This window comes from Naegleria gruberi (genome assembly GCF_000004985.1).
Source record: "Naegleria gruberi genomic scaffold NAEGRscaffold_16, whole genome shotgun sequence".
Classification (NCBI taxonomy): Eukaryota; Heterolobosea; class Eutetramitea; order Acrasida; family Naegleriidae; genus Naegleria; species Naegleria gruberi.
Window position 1 is genome coordinate 310,812 of NW_003163311.1, and position 18,042 is coordinate 328,853.

At 31.9% G+C, this 18,042-nt stretch overlaps 8 protein-coding genes and 3 non-coding genes across 11 annotated transcripts; 6 read left to right on the top strand and 5 right to left on the bottom strand.

The window, feature by feature from the left end:
• Nucleotides 1–1,212: 1,212 nt before the first annotated feature.
• NAEGRDRAFT_48052 (uncharacterized protein) lies at nt 1,213–6,434 on the top strand (the record flags this gene model as incomplete). Its single annotated transcript, XM_002678711.1, has 2 exons — nt 1,213–3,920; nt 5,018–6,434. 2 exons carry the CDS (start codon nt 1,213–1,215, stop codon nt 6,432–6,434), a joined length of 4,125 nt encoding a protein of 1,374 aa, XP_002678757.1.
• On the bottom strand, nt 4,179–4,252 carry NAEGRDRAFT_t245. The gene has a single exon. It is a non-coding gene; the product is annotated as a tRNA-Arg (tRNA).
• Nucleotides 6,435–6,856: 422 nt separating the features above from the next.
• On the top strand, nt 6,857–7,618 carry NAEGRDRAFT_65991 (uncharacterized protein; the record flags this gene model as incomplete). Its single annotated transcript, XM_002678712.1, has 1 exon — nt 6,857–7,618. One exon carries the CDS (start codon nt 6,857–6,859, stop codon nt 7,616–7,618), a length of 762 nt encoding a protein of 253 aa, XP_002678758.1.
• Nucleotides 7,619–7,687: 69 nt separating this feature from the next.
• On the bottom strand, nt 7,688–8,391 carry NAEGRDRAFT_32557 (uncharacterized protein; the record flags this gene model as incomplete). The annotated part of the gene is made up of 4 exons (XM_002678844.1): nt 7,688–7,753; nt 7,825–7,888; nt 7,959–8,002; nt 8,158–8,391. The coding sequence occupies 4 exons, from the start codon at nt 8,389–8,391 to the stop codon at nt 7,688–7,690; spliced, it is 408 nt and encodes a 135-aa protein (XP_002678890.1).
• Nucleotides 8,392–8,488: 97 nt separating this feature from the next.
• NAEGRDRAFT_48054 (uncharacterized protein) lies at nt 8,489–10,332 on the bottom strand (the record flags this gene model as incomplete). The annotated part of the gene is made up of 2 exons (XM_002678845.1): nt 8,489–8,613; nt 8,664–10,332. The coding sequence occupies 2 exons, from the start codon at nt 10,330–10,332 to the stop codon at nt 8,489–8,491; spliced, it is 1,794 nt and encodes a 597-aa protein (XP_002678891.1).
• A 425-nt stretch (nt 10,333–10,757) lies between these two features.
• On the top strand, nt 10,758–11,444 carry NAEGRDRAFT_79251 (uncharacterized protein). The gene is made up of 2 exons (XM_002678713.1): nt 10,758–11,100; nt 11,150–11,444. Exons 1-2 carry the CDS (start codon nt 10,765–10,767, stop codon nt 11,348–11,350), a joined length of 537 nt encoding a protein of 178 aa, XP_002678759.1. The 5' UTR covers nt 10,758–10,764; the 3' UTR covers nt 11,351–11,444.
• A 117-nt stretch (nt 11,445–11,561) lies between these two features.
• NAEGRDRAFT_32499 (uncharacterized protein) lies at nt 11,562–12,830 on the bottom strand (the record flags this gene model as incomplete). Its single annotated transcript, XM_002678846.1, has 2 exons — nt 11,562–12,144; nt 12,184–12,830. 2 exons carry the CDS (start codon nt 12,828–12,830, stop codon nt 11,562–11,564), a joined length of 1,230 nt encoding a protein of 409 aa, XP_002678892.1.
• Nucleotides 12,831–13,967: 1,137 nt separating this feature from the next.
• NAEGRDRAFT_48056 (uncharacterized protein) lies at nt 13,968–15,578 on the top strand (the record flags this gene model as incomplete). The annotated part of the gene is made up of 1 exon (XM_002678714.1): nt 13,968–15,578. The coding sequence occupies one exon, from the start codon at nt 13,968–13,970 to the stop codon at nt 15,576–15,578; it is 1,611 nt and encodes a 536-aa protein (XP_002678760.1).
• A 339-nt stretch (nt 15,579–15,917) lies between these two features.
• Nucleotides 15,918–16,382, bottom strand: NAEGRDRAFT_65995 (uncharacterized protein; the record flags this gene model as incomplete). The annotated part of the gene is made up of 1 exon (XM_002678847.1): nt 15,918–16,382. One exon carries the CDS (start codon nt 16,380–16,382, stop codon nt 15,918–15,920), a length of 465 nt encoding a protein of 154 aa, XP_002678893.1.
• Nucleotides 16,383–16,705: 323 nt separating this feature from the next.
• On the top strand, nt 16,706–16,778 carry NAEGRDRAFT_t231. The gene has a single exon. It is a non-coding gene; the product is annotated as a tRNA-Ala (tRNA).
• A 1,165-nt stretch (nt 16,779–17,943) lies between these two features.
• On the top strand, nt 17,944–18,016 carry NAEGRDRAFT_t232. The gene has a single exon. It is a non-coding gene; the product is annotated as a tRNA-Ile (tRNA).
• Nucleotides 18,017–18,042: the final 26 nt, after the last annotated feature.

Below are 18,042 nucleotides of genomic sequence, written 5' to 3' on the forward strand. Positions count from 1 at the left end.
ATTTAATTAACAATATGGAAATTAAATATTTAGGATTAAAAAATGAAATTTTTATTTCAATTTTATCACCAACAATTGTGTGGTATGATTACTTTGTTTCAAATTATTGTAAAATTTATCCATTAAAAGATTATAAATTAATTTTATTATTAATTATTAAATTATTTATTGATAATTTAAATGGATTAAAATTATTACATGAATTAAATATTTCACATATTGATTTTAACATTTTAAATTCTAACATAATATTAAATAATTGTTCTGATTTAATTAGTAAATATTTAAAAGAAAATAATTTACCAACATTTAATATGGTATTAATTGATTTTAATAGTTCAAAATTAGAAAGTCAATTATTATTTACAAATGAATACATTCCAAAAACAACACATTATCCTCCTGATTATAAATTATATTATGATAATATAAAACCAAATATATCATTTACAAAAGCACATGATATTTATTCATTATCTATTGTAATGATTCAATATATTAACATTTTGATTAATTGTTATGGGAATAATTGCTTTCAAATGAAATCAAATACTATTAGATATATAAATCAATCACATAGAAACAAAGACGAACCATTCAATATTGATTTTAATATTTTAAATTTTAATATTTTAAATAGTTTTGAAAAGGAAATTTTTAATGAATTATTTGAAATGATAAGAGAAATGAATTTAAACCCTTGGAAAATTATTAATGAAAAAGATTATTGTTTACAACAATTAGAAAAATTACAAAATAATGTATTGAATTAGAATATTTCTGATACATCTTCTTCATCACCTATAATTAATAGTGAAATGAAAAATTCACATCAAATGAAACAATGATATTGTCAAATGATTCTTTTTTCCTCAAATTTAATAGTCTCCCAATATAATCACTTTTGGCAACTTGTATTCCCTAAATATCATTGTCAATTATAATATTTCATTTCACCACAGAAGAGATTTTCTAAAAAATCAATTTTCTCATCAATTAAATTCCTAATTGTTCAATTTTTACGATATGTTTCCGATAAAATTGAAGAATTTGTTTCCAATAGAATGTATCTATTGCGATACGATTGTAAGTTGATTTGTTGATCAATAAAATGTTTCGAATATGTTTTAATTAGAGGTAATTAAAGGAAATATTTCGGTTTGTAATCCTGAGGAAAACTAAAAGTTTCTTATAAATATTGGAAATCAAAAAATGAAAAGAAAACCAATCACGTCATCCTCTGCCAGCAAGAAGGCGAAAACTACCAATACAGAACAGCAACCAATAATCATTTCATCACAAGATTCGAATAATGAAGAATCGAACAATGATCAATATTATGATCCGGATACTATCTTTCTATTAGATTCCAATGGTGAGTTTGTGATAATCCCCGATGACCAAGAACCAATTTCATCAGAAGAAACAGAAGAAACTAATTTATTAGTTTCATCATCGCAATCACCACCTTTTGATTATTCGATTTATACTAGTATCGATCAATTTCTAATAATTCCCACACACAACTTGATAAAGGAAATTCCACACGAAATTATCGCAAATTGGATGTTCTACATGGACAAACAAACTCTTTTCAATTTCATTAGAGTTTCTCGAGAAGTTTACAATATATTTGATGAAATTTATGCAGAGAGTGTGGAAAGATTGAGATTGGAAATTTTAAATAACAAGAGAAAGAGTAGTGATTTGAATCGATTATTGGATTTGTTTTCGAATGAAAGTCGAGAGAGAAGTGGTGAGAAAGTTATGCTGACCTATGATGACTATTTCAGAATGAGAAGTTTTACACCGTGGCCTTTGAGTTATTTTCATGATAGGACTCGGTTTGAGAGTGTTGTGAATGAAAATGATCCTCAAATTAAAGTTATTAATGAAAAGGCAGATGAACAGATGGCACGTCTATTAGAAATGAATAATGAACAAATGAACAAAGAAACTGCTCAATATGAAAAGGTATTGCCATATGGAGTTTTTCCAAGAAAAGACATTTACTATTTGACTTTTAATCAATTGGTAAAGAGAAAGTGTGTCAAAAATCTGAAAGAAGACTTGTACATGTATACAGATCAAGCATATAAAATTGAAAGAGTGATAACAAGTGATTTATATGCAAATGAGGAGAAGAAATATAGTGTGGATTATCATACATATGTGGATAAACACAGTCATCCAACAACTGTATATATTGAGAGAATTGTTCGGTTTTTCAAACATCCAAATGAAATGACATTCTCTGACTTTGATAATAGATTCAAGAATAATTTTCTTAGTGAACTAGCAAGAATATTAGTATATGATTGTGTATTTGAATATAACAAATCAACCAAGACAAGAGAAAGATTTGTTGTATCTGGTGGATCACTGCTTCACACTCTTACTGGATGTGGCTGTCAAGATATTGACATTTTTATTATCAATAATCAAGAACCCGATGAAATTGTCAATCAAGCAATCAAACAGGTTTTATTGAAATTTGAAGAAAAAACCTCAAACTTTACCTATAATATAATGGGTTCAAAAACTACTATTAATATTTGTGAAGAAAGACCTAAAATGAGTATTGCAAATGGTTATAGAGTTGAGACCAATCAGAATATTCAGATTGTTCTTTTGAGATATGATTCCATTGAAGAGTTATTACTATTCTTTGATTTGGATTGCTGTAAATTGGCATTTGATGGAATTAGAGTTTACACAGTATTGGAATGTTTGAGATCTTTAAAATATAAGATTAACTTTCTTCCAAAACGGACAGGAAATACAGAAATCAACAGAGCTAGGGCTTTAAAATACGGTTTTAGAGGTTTTTTTACTTTCACACTCGATACAGATCATCCTCTCTCTCATGCCATGCATTGTGACTTTGTTGTTGAGAAGCTCAGAAAAAAGATAACAACAGAATACAAAGAGACCCGAATTGATGATATTTACAATGGTAGACGAAATCCTACGACTCAGTTCTTTGTGCAACCAAAAGATTTTAGCTTTGCAGCACCTATGAAGGAATCGTCAGATCTCGATGAATCAAATTACCTCTATCCATTGATATTGAGAAATGTGGATTATCATTTTGTTGATTTGTGTAAATCTATTGGACTCGGTGCTGCATTGTGGAAATTGAAAAAAAACATTTCGAGAGAACGTTCTTGTTACATATTTGATTTCCTTCTCGATGGAGATACTAAAAGCAAGGCCCTATTCACTTCTGAATTGAAATTAGAAAATTCTGAAAGAAAGGGTGGTTCTGAAATGTTAGAAAAGCTAATTTCATTAGATGGCTACACATTCTTAGATAGACCTTCTGAACTTTTCAAAAACCTGCAACAAGATTATAATCTCGTCAAAAACAAGTATTCATACTCTCACCTAGTTCAGAAATATAATATTGTGAATTGTGCCAAATGTTCCAACTATATTTATTCAACACAAATTGCATCTCAATTGAGGTTAAAGAAGAGACAACATGACTCGTCCATTGAAATTCCAAAATTTGACACAATTAACGAAAATAATTTCAATCCAGAAATTCATTTCTGTTGTGATTCCTGTTTAAGGAAGGTGAATGGCATGATAAAGTTTAGAGCTTTTATCCAATCAACAAGTTATGGAGTTTCTGGAGCTGAAAAAGGAATTGTAACTCTGTTAGTGGAACAAGATCAGAATTCAGGAATTTCAAAGAGGAAAATCTTTATATATTTGGAAGGGGCTTATGGACTGGAAGAATTGCAAATTGCATTTTATTCCTTACTGAATTATAGGAAATATATTGAGTACATTTCAGTGGATGATGAAATTCATGTAAAATTGGCAAACACAACAATTGTTTCGTCTGACTATGAAGTTCTCTATCCTCCAAAAACTTACCCTCCAAAATTTGATTGGATGTTCAATGGATCAATGTGAGCTAGATACAAAAGTATTATTTTGTTTGGATCATTGTCCTTCAGTTTGTAGTGGAATTTAAATAAATTTCTGAATTTCTCATACAATTTTTATTAGATAAAGCCCTAATGTTGGAATACCTGAAATGATGAGAGTGTGGAATTCAAATACCAATAATCCACAACACTCTTTGGTTTACATAAAAAGTCAAATGAATTCAGAAAGCAAGAGCTGCTCAAACGCAAAACCACAATCTTGATAAATTAAAAACAATTTACCGACAATGGGGCTCGAACCCACGACCCCAGGATTAGAAGTCCTGTGCTCTATCCAACTGAGCTATGACGGCTACATGTTGAAAATGAAAAATTTCACACAAAACCGTGATCAACCTTACACCTAGCATAAAATTTTCCTTAACGAACCCAATCTCCACTAGTAATTTCAGTTCCCTCCCGTGTACTCTAAAGTTTTATTGTCCAATAACCACTTCCGACCACTCCCTACCTTATCAAAACATGCATTCTTATTCAATCATCCCTATCACATACCTTCTCCCAATACTTGTTCTAACCATTAATTCAAAAAAACATTACCTTGCATTCAACAGAATGTGTGTTTAAGAAAATAATTCTAGTAACACCAAGCCAAACACATGCAAATCTTACCAAAAGCATAAAATTAAGCGCACATTCATAAATTGAAAAATTATTCCGTTGCCTAAAACCGAGCTCAAGGAAAATACCACACAAACACATGTTTGCCAATTGGTAATTCAATGGTTTAACACGAAATAAACAACACAACATTTAAACAAAATGGTACTACATGATGCTTCCCCAACAACAACGAGTAGTGCGGTTGACCAACAAATTAAACAATACAGGTTTAAAATAGAGGCTGTTTTTGACCACAAGGAGGCGAGAGAAATATTTAGGGAATATATGAAGAAGGATTGTCTCAATGAAGGTGAGTTTACTTTTACCTTTCGAATAATAATTATTGTGTTATTGTGATGGTTTCGAATTATCACCACCAATCAAAATAATCAATTAATTTCAAACACAACTCTCAATTAAAAATTTGAATAAGAACCCTTGTTATTTTACGAAAGTGTTGAAAAATACTTGAACACCCGATTAGATAAGAATCGATTAGAATTGGCTGCTGATATCACTGAACATTTCATCACAGTTAGCCAACATGAATTAAACCTCTCCATGTCTATTCGAAATGATATCCTAACCCGATGGGAACAAATCGAAGAAAGAAACAAGAATGTCATTGATGATGATTTAATTGCCTGTCCAATTGATTTATTCAGCAGAGCTCAGGATGTAATTTTCATCGAGATGAAACAAGATAATTTTTCAAGATTTGTCGATTCTGATATTTTCAAAAAGTTTCTAATAAGAGAATTGAAGAAGAATGATCATATTTTGGAATCTTTGGGCACGTGTAAATTCAATTCAAGAACTGGCTCTTTGGGAAGTTTATCATCTGAGGATTTGATGAATAATTTGACACCAGTTTCATCTTCCATTTCATCTTCACCATTACATGCAATTTCACATTCACAACCAAATAATTCTAGTTTTTCTGGGAATGTGAATTTAACTCCAAGAAGTTCTCAAGATAGTGAGAGTGATTCACTCGATGAGAAAATTGCAACTTTCTATGAGAAACAAAATGATTCGAATGAAAGTTTACTCTTGCCAATTATTGATGATATGAGTCCATATATAACTCCAAAAGATTATGATTTGGGAATGAAACTTGTAAATTCATTGAATGATTCGAATATGTGGAAAACTATTGATGAAAAAGTTGGACTCAAGACACTTGTCAGTAATCCTGTTTTTAGTTTTTCTCCAAGAAAGAGTGAAAGTGGGAAGATAATTGTCTGCAATTCTGGAATTCTCACTGGTAAACCAAGAGATTGGTTGAATTTGTTATTCTCTGATTCTATCAATAAGATGATTCATGAAAAGATGAAGAAGAGATTCCAAGTTGACTATATCAAAATTAATCCAAAGAATGGAGCTCACTACCCAAACACAATAGTATACACTGAAGCTCAATTTCCATTTCCATTGACTAATAGAGATTTCATCTTTTGTAGAAGTGTAATTCCAGATCTTTACAATGAAACTACTGGAGAATATGACAGATATGTCTTTATTCAAAAACCAACTCAACATCACGAATATCCAGCCAGAAACTCACCAATCAGAGCACTCCACTACATTTTCTACATTGTTGAAAAGAAGACTCAATCCAGTGTTAAATATTCAGTATTCGAAACTGGAGATCTCTCCGGCAAAATTCCACCAAAGATTGTTTCAAGCTTTTTCAAGACTATTGCTAATGCCATGCACAAGAAAGTCATCAAAGCATGTGAAAAGATCTATAACGAAGAAATCGTTTCCAAAGATGCTGATGGCGCCCTATCAACCCTCACTGAAATGCTCAAATATTTGGAACATGAAAGAGCTAACAAGTCAAACTCAACAATAGCTGAAAAACATTAATACTTGTGTAAAATATATTCATCATCATCATGGATTTCAATATCAGAATTTTTGAGAGTTTCTGATATTTTTGTAAATTCAATAAATTTTTGAAAACAGATTTGAAAACTTTACAAAATTTCTTAGCTGAAAAATCAATAATTAAAAAAATGCAAACAAAATTAAATGAATTACCGTTAGAATTGATAAGAGAAGTTCAATGTTACTCTAGTCGTGTTGAATTGATATTTTTGTGGAGTTTTACTTGTCGGAATTGGAGGCGAATGGTTTGTGAATTGATTTGGGAAGATTACAATGAAGTGATTAAGAAATTTTCCAATAACAGATACGAAATGAATTTCAATGATGATTATGAAAACTTTCTCTATTCGAAAGAAGGAAGAAAGTTTACTAAATATTTAATTAGAAAGCATGTTTACGAAATGGCTTGTCTCCTATCCGAAGAAGAAGAAATGATTGCACAACATTTTGATTCAGTTTCGGAACGATGGATTGATGAACAATTGAAATATTTGAAAAATGTTTTTAATCAATTCTCAGATTTGAAATTAGAAAAACAAAGTTCAATTGAACTATCCAGATCAACACTATTCGACAATGCTCTTTCCTTCATAGGCTCCTTCTTCTTGCCAAATAATTCTTCAAATGATGTGAAGGATTTCGATTTCCTTTCAAAAATCCTATTGGAAGGAGAAAGATCGAGTGGAAAGTCATCGTTCCTCTATTGTGCAATGAATAATGGTGAAATTATTCAAAATTCAATGCCTCCAATTGCCTGTTTTGCTCGGAAAATATTAACAATTGGTCAAGAAAGAGTTAAGATTGAAGTGTGGGAAAGTGGTGGAGAAAGATATCGGCCTCTGATTGCTGCCAATTATCGAAGAGTTGAATTTATTTTGATATTTGTGGATCCTTTCAAATGGAATTCGAAACAGTCCACTGAATTATTGAGCAAAATCAAGGAAGATATTGAGAAATATTCATCGAAAAAGATTGAGGTTATCTTTATTACAACAAGGAAAGACATTGAACAAGAGAAACGAAACCTTTCTAATGAAAAAGCAGATGAATATGCTTTTGATAATTATTTTGGAGCTCTACATTTCAATATTACAAATAATCAAGCTGAGGAACCAAAAAGAATCATTTGGTATTGCACATTACTCAAGTATTTACTTTCGTAACAAATTATTGTAAATTCCCTTAACTTGAATTATTTAAAAGTAATATTAAAATATTAAAAATTTATTGAATTAGTTGATAGCAACAACTTCAACATCGAAAATCAAAACACTGTTAGCTGGAATTTTACCCATAGCCTATTGAGTAATAAATCATAAAAATTGTAATTATAAATCAAATCAGTAAAATTATAAAATCAATAACTAACCCTTGATCCATATCCCATTTCACTAGGAATAACCAACTTTCTCTTTTCACCAACACAAGCTCCTCTGTATTAATAATGTAATTATACGACATTACATGAATTGTTAATCCACACTTTGTTTAACGTCAACTTACTGAAGACCAGCATCCCATCCTTTAATAACACTACCTTGTCCAATCTGATTATTATTAAAATAATTAATGATGTCAAGTGGTATCCAATTCATTCCGATAACACGTGTTAAAATATCAAATCATCAATTATATTTTGTTTGATCGGAATGTATTATTAAAATATTGATCAATAAATAGATAATATAACACTCATACATACAGTGAAGGAGAATGGTTGATTTCTGCTATAACTAGAATCAAATTCAGTACCATCAGTCAAAGTACCTCTGTAGTGAACATCAATTTTATCACCATCCTTGATCTTTCTATCACAATCATTTGGTCTATACTTGACACCAACTTGCAATCTCTTCAAATCTTCATACTTGGCAAAGGAGGATGAAACACAGAAGGTAACAACCAACAACAAGGCAACAACAAGAGTAAATCTCATTTTTTTTAATTAATTTAAAAAATATTTAATTCTATAGGTATTAAATTTTAAAAGATATTAAATATTAAAAGATCTAACTGTTGCAGACATCACTAGTTTATTCTACATCATCATCATCATCTAGCATGGTATGAGTAATTTGTTCCTTAATTATGTACCTTTCGATTGATTCCCTTACTTGGGTTTGATAGGTATCGAGATTATCAAAGTAAATTCTTGGAACTGTACAAATTTCAATATAGTAAATCATTAAATAATTAACTAATACTTACTCAAATCACCAAATCCATTGACTTCAACAATAAAGTGCTCTTGGAAATTCTCAGAAAACATCAAATCAACACCCAAACATAATGAGTTTGGAAAGCATTCATTAGCAATGCTCTCGCAAGTAACTTTCACCTTATCCCACGACCCAGGAGCCTTATATTCAAGTAACCTTAAAAAGTCATCACATTCTCCTCTCTTATTTCCTAAATGTAAATTGGTCATTGGATTTCTGGAAGTTCTTACAACGAAATTCATAATTTTTCCGCCTACAACTACAATTCTCAGATCGAAATTACCACGACCCATATAATCGGCTTTTTCAACCCACTCCTCAACAATAGCTCCCTCAGCCAATACAAAATCTATTACTTGCTTAATATCCTCATTCTTTGTGTATCGTCTTATTCTCAATGAATTGTAAACTTTAAAGTATTGAGGGAAGTTTCTATCTCTAACTAGTTCAGAAGAGGTGGTTGCCAACTCTTTGAATACTGTCTCGGTAGATCCTATAATCCTCTGCTCAACAAAACAATAGGCAATGACACCACTTGCTGAACTTCCATGAGCTAATTTTACAAATACTCTATTCATATTGTTGCTTTTCATGACTTCTACCATTTCGTCATAATTTCTTACATTATAAAACCCTCTTGGAACAGGAATTCCATGTTTTACCAACAGAGAGTGACACATTCTCTTATCAAATGTTGATGAAATCTCATCTAGAGTGCTTGAAAATTGTCTGATACCATGTCCTCGAAGGATATCAAAAAGTTGTTCCAGAGCATTAATAAAGCCAAGATACCATTGTCTCACATATCTTACTTGCCCCAAATCAAAGGCCAGAATATTATTGATATCATACTCGCTCACTCTAGTTCCAAACTCTTCTTGGTTTATACCTTCACATCCCAATGATAATAAACCTCTTTCCACAAAGAAATTTTCACCTGGTGAGTCAATTCTCACAACAATATCCCCAGTTTCCAATTCTTCTCCTGTTTGTTTGAAATATTTTCTCTTCATCTTGTCAATGATTTGTTGCCAATCAATTGGTGCAATTTGATTATTATCAACCACATTAATTTGATGATTATGTGGGTTGACTATTCCAGTTGAGAGTAACATTTCCCAAGTAACACATTCTCCTGGTGGCAATCCAAAGGATGACAAGGCAGCTTGGAAAAATCCAACTCTTCTATTTTCTTCATTTCCTATAATTAAAAATCTTTGTTTAATACCTTTTACTGGTGCAAACTGAATCATTAAATTGTTAACAATACAAATGTTCCAAAATCGAATTAAACATACCACAAATCCATCAAATTTATTTCCTATCACTGTCATTCTATGAACATCAAATCCGATCAAGAATTTATATTTAATTAAATCCTTCAATAATTGTCTCCATTCTTTGCAAACCATCGATAGGGTATGCACAAGATTTTTACGTTCATTCCTATCCTCTTCCGATTCTATAATGATAGAGAATATGAAACTCTTCACTCGTGAATGAATCAAGTCAAATGTATCCCTCGATAATTGCACTGGTAATTGTCTAATTCTTTCAAAGCATTCCTGAGTGAAGGAAATATTTTGTCGATTTTCTATAGAAGTAGTATTGATGGTGCTGTCTTGTTGTGTGGATTCTTGTTGATGGTTTTGCAACATTTTTTTGTAATGTTTTAAATAGTAGAATAAATTGAAGATATATTTAATCTATAAACTAGAATAAACCATTACCACCAAAGACATTATGATTAAATACATGATTAATTTGCTTTAATAGAGATGAATTAGATTTTTGAATATTTTCTCCATTTGGAGAGACGAAACTGAGGCTTCTTGTTCTTGAACCACCGTGATGATTTTTTGATTATTTTACTCTCGGAATTTTTTCAAAGGTATGGAATATGCTTACTTGTTATTTTCAATATTGATTGAGACTGAGCCTCCTAAGAACATTAATCACACCTCTCTCAATAGGCTGAGTTTAATGCAAAATACATCTTTGCCCTGATATGAACAAAAAAGGTGAATTTTAATGTGGTCAACTTTTTTACAATTCGAAAAAAGAGCCAAATTAACGATAAAAAAAATAAGATGAGCACACCTTTGTATAACATTTACTATCGTCTCAACCCATTCTCCCACAGAGAATATAATGGAGAACTTACTCAAGAATTACCAGCTCTCCCAGTCAACAGATTGATCCAAAAGTATTCCCAATACTCTTTCTTGGGTACTAAGAAGATGTTGCCAGATATTAGATTCCCATCAAACAACTCTGATTTCTACAAGAAGTGTTATTTGAACTTCTCAGTCTGGAGAAAGTGTTTGGGCGAACACGCTGCTGATGGTGTCGATAAGGAAGATCCAAATGCTGCTGTCTGTAAGAGATACGAACAATTGGCTAGATTCTCTTGCCCAATGAATGACGTAGGTTTAATAATTTAAATAATATTTAATAATGATGATGAAAATTTAGTACGAAAATATGCTCGCTCAAGTTGAAAAGGACTCTTTTGTTGCTACAATGGGTTTCGAAGCTAAATATGAAGGATCATCACCAACAGTTTTGAAGGTCGACCATCACAACAAGGTCGTCAAGGTTCTCCACAAATCCAAGAACAGTCAATACAATGAAGGTGATACTTACTCTAGAATCAGACAATACTACTTCTATTAAACTAATAGTCATTTCTCTCTCTACTGACTAACGACGAATAAAACCAAGAACACTCTGGGTGTTTGAACACAGGGAATATATTTTATATTGAAAATGTATTTCGATTATTATGAAATTCATTACACGGTTACTATTTGATGATTTAAGCCAATAATAATTTAATTAATATTAATTACATATAATTTAATAATAATATTAAAAAACAAATAATTTATAAGGATGTTTCTGCAATAATTCTATCGAGACTGTGGGCGAAAGAATTCAAGGTAAAGTTATCGATCACTCTCTGTCTTGAACGTGTTCCATAGTTGGCTCTTTCTTGAGCGCTCATGGAAAAGAATTGAACAATGTTGAGGCCAAAGTTTTCGATAATTTCATCCTCGTTGAGATTATCCATAACGGCCAATAGACCTGTCGATTCATGAACAATACTTTCCTTTGGTCCTCCACTTCTCAATGCACAAACACATCTTCCACAATACATGGCCTCAACTGGAACAATACCAAAATGTTCTCCCTGTGGAGTGTAGGCCACTACAGTGCAATATTTCAACAAGACATATCTCTCAATTTCATTAAATGATGGAACATAAATTGCATTCTCTTGGACATTGTACTTGGCTACCAATTGTTTCAATTCATCCAAAACTTGAATATTTTCAGGAACTCTTGGATCATAACCTCCAGCAAGAATGAGTAAGGCGTCTGGGAATCTAGGCTTGACATACTTGGCAAATGAGTGAACCAGCAAGGCAATATTCTTCTTCTTTTCAAATCTATTGATGGATACAACACTGAATTCACTGTCCATTATTCTCTTATAGAATGAACACTTTTCCAATTCTTCCTCAGATGGTTGAACATCGTAGGATGAAACATTGATTGGTGGATATAAAATTTCAACTTGCTTATTAGAGAGCTTTTTAAATGATTCATAGAAAATTTGTTTGGTAAATCCAGAATTTACACTAATAGAATGAGCCATTCCAGTTGTAATTTCCTCAAAATAATCGAATGGAATTCTATATAATTTCTTCAATAATGACAAGTTACTGTCCCATCTCACCAACAATTTATCAGGAAAATGACAGTAAAATACAATTTTAGCCTTTGGAAATAATAATTTCAAGAGTGGAATATGATAACTAATTTGATCAACAATAATCACATCATAATTTTCATGAGAATGATTCAAATACATTCTAATAGTACAATAAAACATTCTTAAAATTGCAAAGAAAATATGAAATAAACCAAATATTGTTCTCGGAAGAAAATCTCCATATGAAATTACATCCAAAGTTCCATCATTGGTTTCTGAGAAGGAATGTTTAGGATCGTGATGAGAGGTAAATATCGTAACCTTGTGTCCAATAACCTTTTTTAATCCAACAGCAGCATCCACAATCAATCGTTCAGCTCCTCCGATACCCAAGTCCGGATGAGTAAAGGCAATATTAAGTGATTTGTTCTTCTTCATTTTTTTTAAATTTGAGCTCAAACGAAAAGTCAACCCAACCAATCAGACTTCCAAATTCACAGAAGAATCAACTCACTCCCAATACATAGACTCATCAAGGAAATCAATGTACTCACATTCGAATATTCAAATAATAATAAGCAACAAACACTAGATGAACTGAATAAGAAGAAAGATGAACTGAAATACAAACAGAAGGAATTTTTTAAGAAAGAGAGAGATAGATGGCTACATATGATTAACAATACAAGTATTGGATTTCTATATAGATTTGATGCAGATCTGAACACCAAGAATATCAATTGGAAAAATCTACCAGACAGCGTAAACAAAGATAGCACTCTCCAATTCTTCACACAGAAATTCAAGAAAGAATATGAAGAAATCAAAATCAAACTCCCAACATCAACAGTCAAAGAAGGTCCACAAGAGATCACAATTAACAAAGATGATATTCTAAGCACACTCAAGAGACTCAAATCTAAATCTACAGGCACAGACTTTATTACAAATGACTTACTCAAGGAAATGACAGAGACACAAGCAACACAATTAGCAATAGAATTTAATAAGATGATTAGTGAAACAAAGGATATACCAATAATAATGAAAGAAGGTTGGATCAAATTAATCCCAAAGAAAGACTCTATTGTAACACACAAAGACATTCGTCCTATCACAATAATGAGTACACTATACAGACTACTATTTAACATCATAGCAAGGAAAATAGGTAAATGGGCAAAAGATAACATCAATATTAGACAACAAGCATTCACATCTAACAGAGAAGTTAACAACCATATTCTAGTAATCCAAGCATTAAGAGTCAAATACAAGAAAACAAATGCATTTGTAATCACCAACTTGGACATAGAAAATGCATATGACGGTGTAGAACATTGTGTCCTTAGATTAGCTATGAAACATTGTAAATTCCCACTAATGTATAACACAATCACCCAAATTATAATAGATTACCAAATCGAGAATTGGAAAATACCTGGCACACCATCATTTAAAATTGAAGAAATAGGAACTCTTAATTTTGCTGATGACTGCTCATTAGTAACACAACCCAACAAGAAACACAATACCAAACTCAAACAACTGAACAAATGGATAGGGAATCTCAAAATGAAAATCAATGCTTCTAAATCAATAACTTCTGTCACACCGGAAAGAATAGCCCTTAAAGACTTCACAGTTAAGCTTGACGATACGTTAATACCAAGACAAACCAATCAAAGAACATTAGGAAACTACATCACAGAAGACCATCTCTTCACAAAAGAAATTGACAAAAGAGAAGCTAGAGTAACACAAATACTAAAAATACTTCCAATCCATTTGATAGAACCAGAAAATCTCAAAAGAATCATAATGGGCAAGACAATTAGTAGTTTTATCCATCTAGCAAGAGGAAATTCAATTTCCAATCCTCGCCTACAAACAATTGACTCAACAATTAGGGGTAACCTAAAAAGATCACTGAAGATCGATGCAAAGGTAAAACCATCCACAATGTATGCACAATTCGAAAGAAAAGGACTAGAAATTCCAAACCTCGAATACATAGCCAACTCAATCCTTTGCAATAACTTAATCAACAAATTCCACTCAAGTAACCCACTTGTCAGAGAAGCAGTACAGTACGGAATTAATAACTGTAACACGAACAAAACAAAACTACACAACATATTTGAAAAATTCCACTACATCCTAAAACAACAACACAAACTTACCACAACAATATGTAACACCAATCATCAACTTCTGGAAAAGGAAAAAGATGAACAATACTCCTACTCAGAATTCACAATATGGACTGATGGATCCAAATCAGAAAACAAAGTAGGATTCAGTATAATCATTCAGAACAACGAATTTACAAAAGGATACAAATACAAGCTCCACTCATACCACTCAAACAACATGGCTGAATTATCAGCAATTACAACAGCACTACACATCATACCACCAAACAGCAATGCAAAGGTACTCACTGACAGTGAAATAGCAGTCAAAATAATTAACAACACAAATTACAAAGGTCAATTTAAGCAAATCAAAGATGAAATTACCAACCTCATCAGCACTAAAAAACTTCAAGCATCCATCGAATGGACAAAAGCTCATACAGGAATAACAGATGGAAATAACTACGCTGATAAGAAAGCCAAACAAGCCTCAAGAATAGGACATCGAATTGCACCCCAACATCTACTAACTCAAGGGCAATTAATTATCACCAATTCGAAAAAAGTTTGGAAAAGTAGAATCAAAGGAGTACTTAGTGAAAAGCTCTACAATCAAGGAACATCCGAACTCATCAACAGAACAAATCTCAATTACCTCAAAGAACATACCACCCCAGCTCACAAATACTCAATCTGGAGGCTCATGATAAATGGACACTTAAGAAGCCTCATAGTAGACAACCCACAATGCCCAACATGTAACAAAAACCTTGACACAGAACACCTCTTCATAGCATGCCCAGAAATGAATTCAGCTAGAAACTGGATGATTGAAGAAATCAAAAAAAATACCAATCTCGAACCAGTACTAAGCACAGAGAGGACAGAAATATTAACACCAAACTCATTCCAACTAAATATCTTTGATATTCTGACGGAACCTATTCAAGGTATTATCAAAGAACAATGGCCCAAGATACAAGGAGGCCTCTCACTTTTTGGAGGAAGAGTACAAAAACAATACAACAAAATCTTAAAAATTCAATAAGACGTTCCAAATGGACGAACCCGTCGGGTTCATTCGATTAATAAACGTTTAAATTTTTTTTAAATTTGTTTTTAGAATTTAAATTGTTGATAAAATTGTGAATTGAATTGTAAAATTTGAGAGGAAGGAATTTCGTGTTTTTTAAAATACGTGTTTTCAAATGATCGTTTTGAAAATGAGTTTTAAATGATGTGAAGTGAACTTGAGATTTTTTGTAAATCTTATTAAGGTTGTTGAGAAATTGCCTTATTCGTTATTAATTTAGTTTTGTTATGTTCAATTTTAAAGATAAAAGTAAAAAGTACCAAATATTCAAGATTTTTATTTCAAAATTAAAATCTATTTAGATTCGAATTCCTCAGGATAGTTCTCTTTACAAAAACATAAATTAGATGGTTTTGGAGGATTAATCGGCGACTTTTCTGTAAATTCATCCAACAATGATTCGATTTCAATTGCTCTAACAACCTCATCCTCCTTAACTTCATAACAATTTTCCTTATTTTGTACATGAAGAGTGACAGTTGGCGGCTCTTTAGTTATCCACAGAAAGATTGAATCTCTATTTCTCAAATCCCTCCAAAATCCATCCTCTGTGAAATTCTTATTGTTGATAATATCTTTCCCTTCATGAACTCCCAAACTTTGCAAGAATTCACTAACTTTCTGTGTTGTTTCAAATGAAAATTTGGCTAATAAGGTATCGCCATCATTAGCATGACCTCCGTATGCTCTAACGAATCGAAAATATCTCATTCTATTGGTCCATGATACAAGCTCTTCCTTTGAATGAAAACGATACATGTATTGTTCAAATTGATTGACTTGAGAAGATTTTTCTTGATTGGAACGACATGAAGTGGAGAAGAATCGAAGATTTTTTAAGAAGAAATGCTCTTATGAGACAATGCTCGATAGATAGCAACGTGATGATTGCTTTTTATCATTTTTTTTTGAAATTGCAACAGATTAATTGTTGATAAGGCAACTCTATGGCAACTCAGTTTGATATTACTCAACATCATTGAATGGATCACGCAAGAGTATATTGCGTCTATTTACAAAAGCACACATATTGTTGTTTTTGTAAAAAACTGTTCCCAGTTGAATTATGTGTAACAGTGTTAGGGGATGTAGCTCACATGGTAGAGCGCTTCTTTAGCATGGAAGAGGTACGGGGATCGATACCCCGCATCTCCACTATCTTTTTATTTAGTAAATGAATTCATTGTGATTGCAGATAGGTGCAATAAGGCTTAAACATATGGTGCCATACTTTTTCCAAGGAGAATACATGAAATGACTTTATGTAATGGAGTAAAACAAGTTAGAAAAATTAGAATATTGAGCTAATAACTTTGGAAATTAGTTTTCACTTATTTTGAATTGTAATATTATTGTTTTTCATTTTGTAATTTTGGACGGGAAGCCTGCCAGGAATATGGCGACAATCCCGCTACAGTCTTTGACTGTATGAACAGTGAAGGCAACTAATCTATTGATTGTTGGTTCAGTAAGTTATTGTTTAGAAAAGCTTGCTACGTGACCCTCTGTTTATCATCTTTGAATTTTATCTATTTAGAAAGAGAAACTTGTGGTTGATCAATAAACGATCAAATTTCGAATTTGAGTCTTCAAATAATACTATTATTATTCAAAAGAAGACAAACACTACACTGAAGGAACGGTTGCTTGGCTAGTCATAATCTTCATAATGTTATGATCAATTACCACATAAGGAAGGTGTTGTGATTTTTCTATTAATTGAAAAAAGAAGGAACATTCGTTAACAATTTTCTATGGATTTCTTGATTAATAAAAAGAAAGTGTTGATAATGTTCTATTAATTGATAAAAAGTTAAGGTACCAATCTGCATGTTCACAAATCCCCCATTCACTAACCATGGCTGGTAAGGAATGCAGCAATCATCTATGAACGAGGAAACCTACAACGAAGCATGTTTCCAGTTCGATATCATGCTCAAGATATGTGACTACAGAGTCTTCATCTTGGTTAACCTCAAAGGTCAGATTGACTCAAAAAAGTCGAGTTTATGTATTCCTACAGAAAAGATCCTGTAGAAGTACAGTCAATGGTTTTAGCAATCTTGCATCCTCAATGATATTATATCGGTTTTGAAAGTGTGGATTGTTGTCAGGAAAAGTTATGGTAAAAAAATTCAATGAGAGATTCAAGAAAATATTTGAATGGACAGTATTCCAGTGAATTAGCACCTATTATTCTGATAACAAAGGAATCTCAACTTACTTCATTAACAATTCAGACTCGTTATTTCTGAAATAATAATATTGAAACAATATGTGTTTTCATGAACAAAAGGAGAAATTTTAATACATTAGTATAGCTGGCGTAGCTCAGTCGGTAGAGCGTTGGTCTAATAAGCCATTGGTCGCCGGTTCGATCCCGTCCGTCAGCATCTCTTTTGGCTTTTAAAAAAGGGAA

What these genes read in the sequence shown, in the direction of transcription:
- NAEGRDRAFT_79251 (XM_002678713.1), top strand. Translation starts at nt 10,765, where the DNA reads ATGAGCACACCTTTGTATAACATTTACTATCGTCTCAACCCATTCTCC. An exon ending in TCTCTTGCCCAATGAATGAC is followed by an intron (nt 11,101 to 11,149) that starts GTAGGTTTAATA and finishes ATGAAAATTTAG; the next exon opens with TACGAAAATATGCTCGCTCA.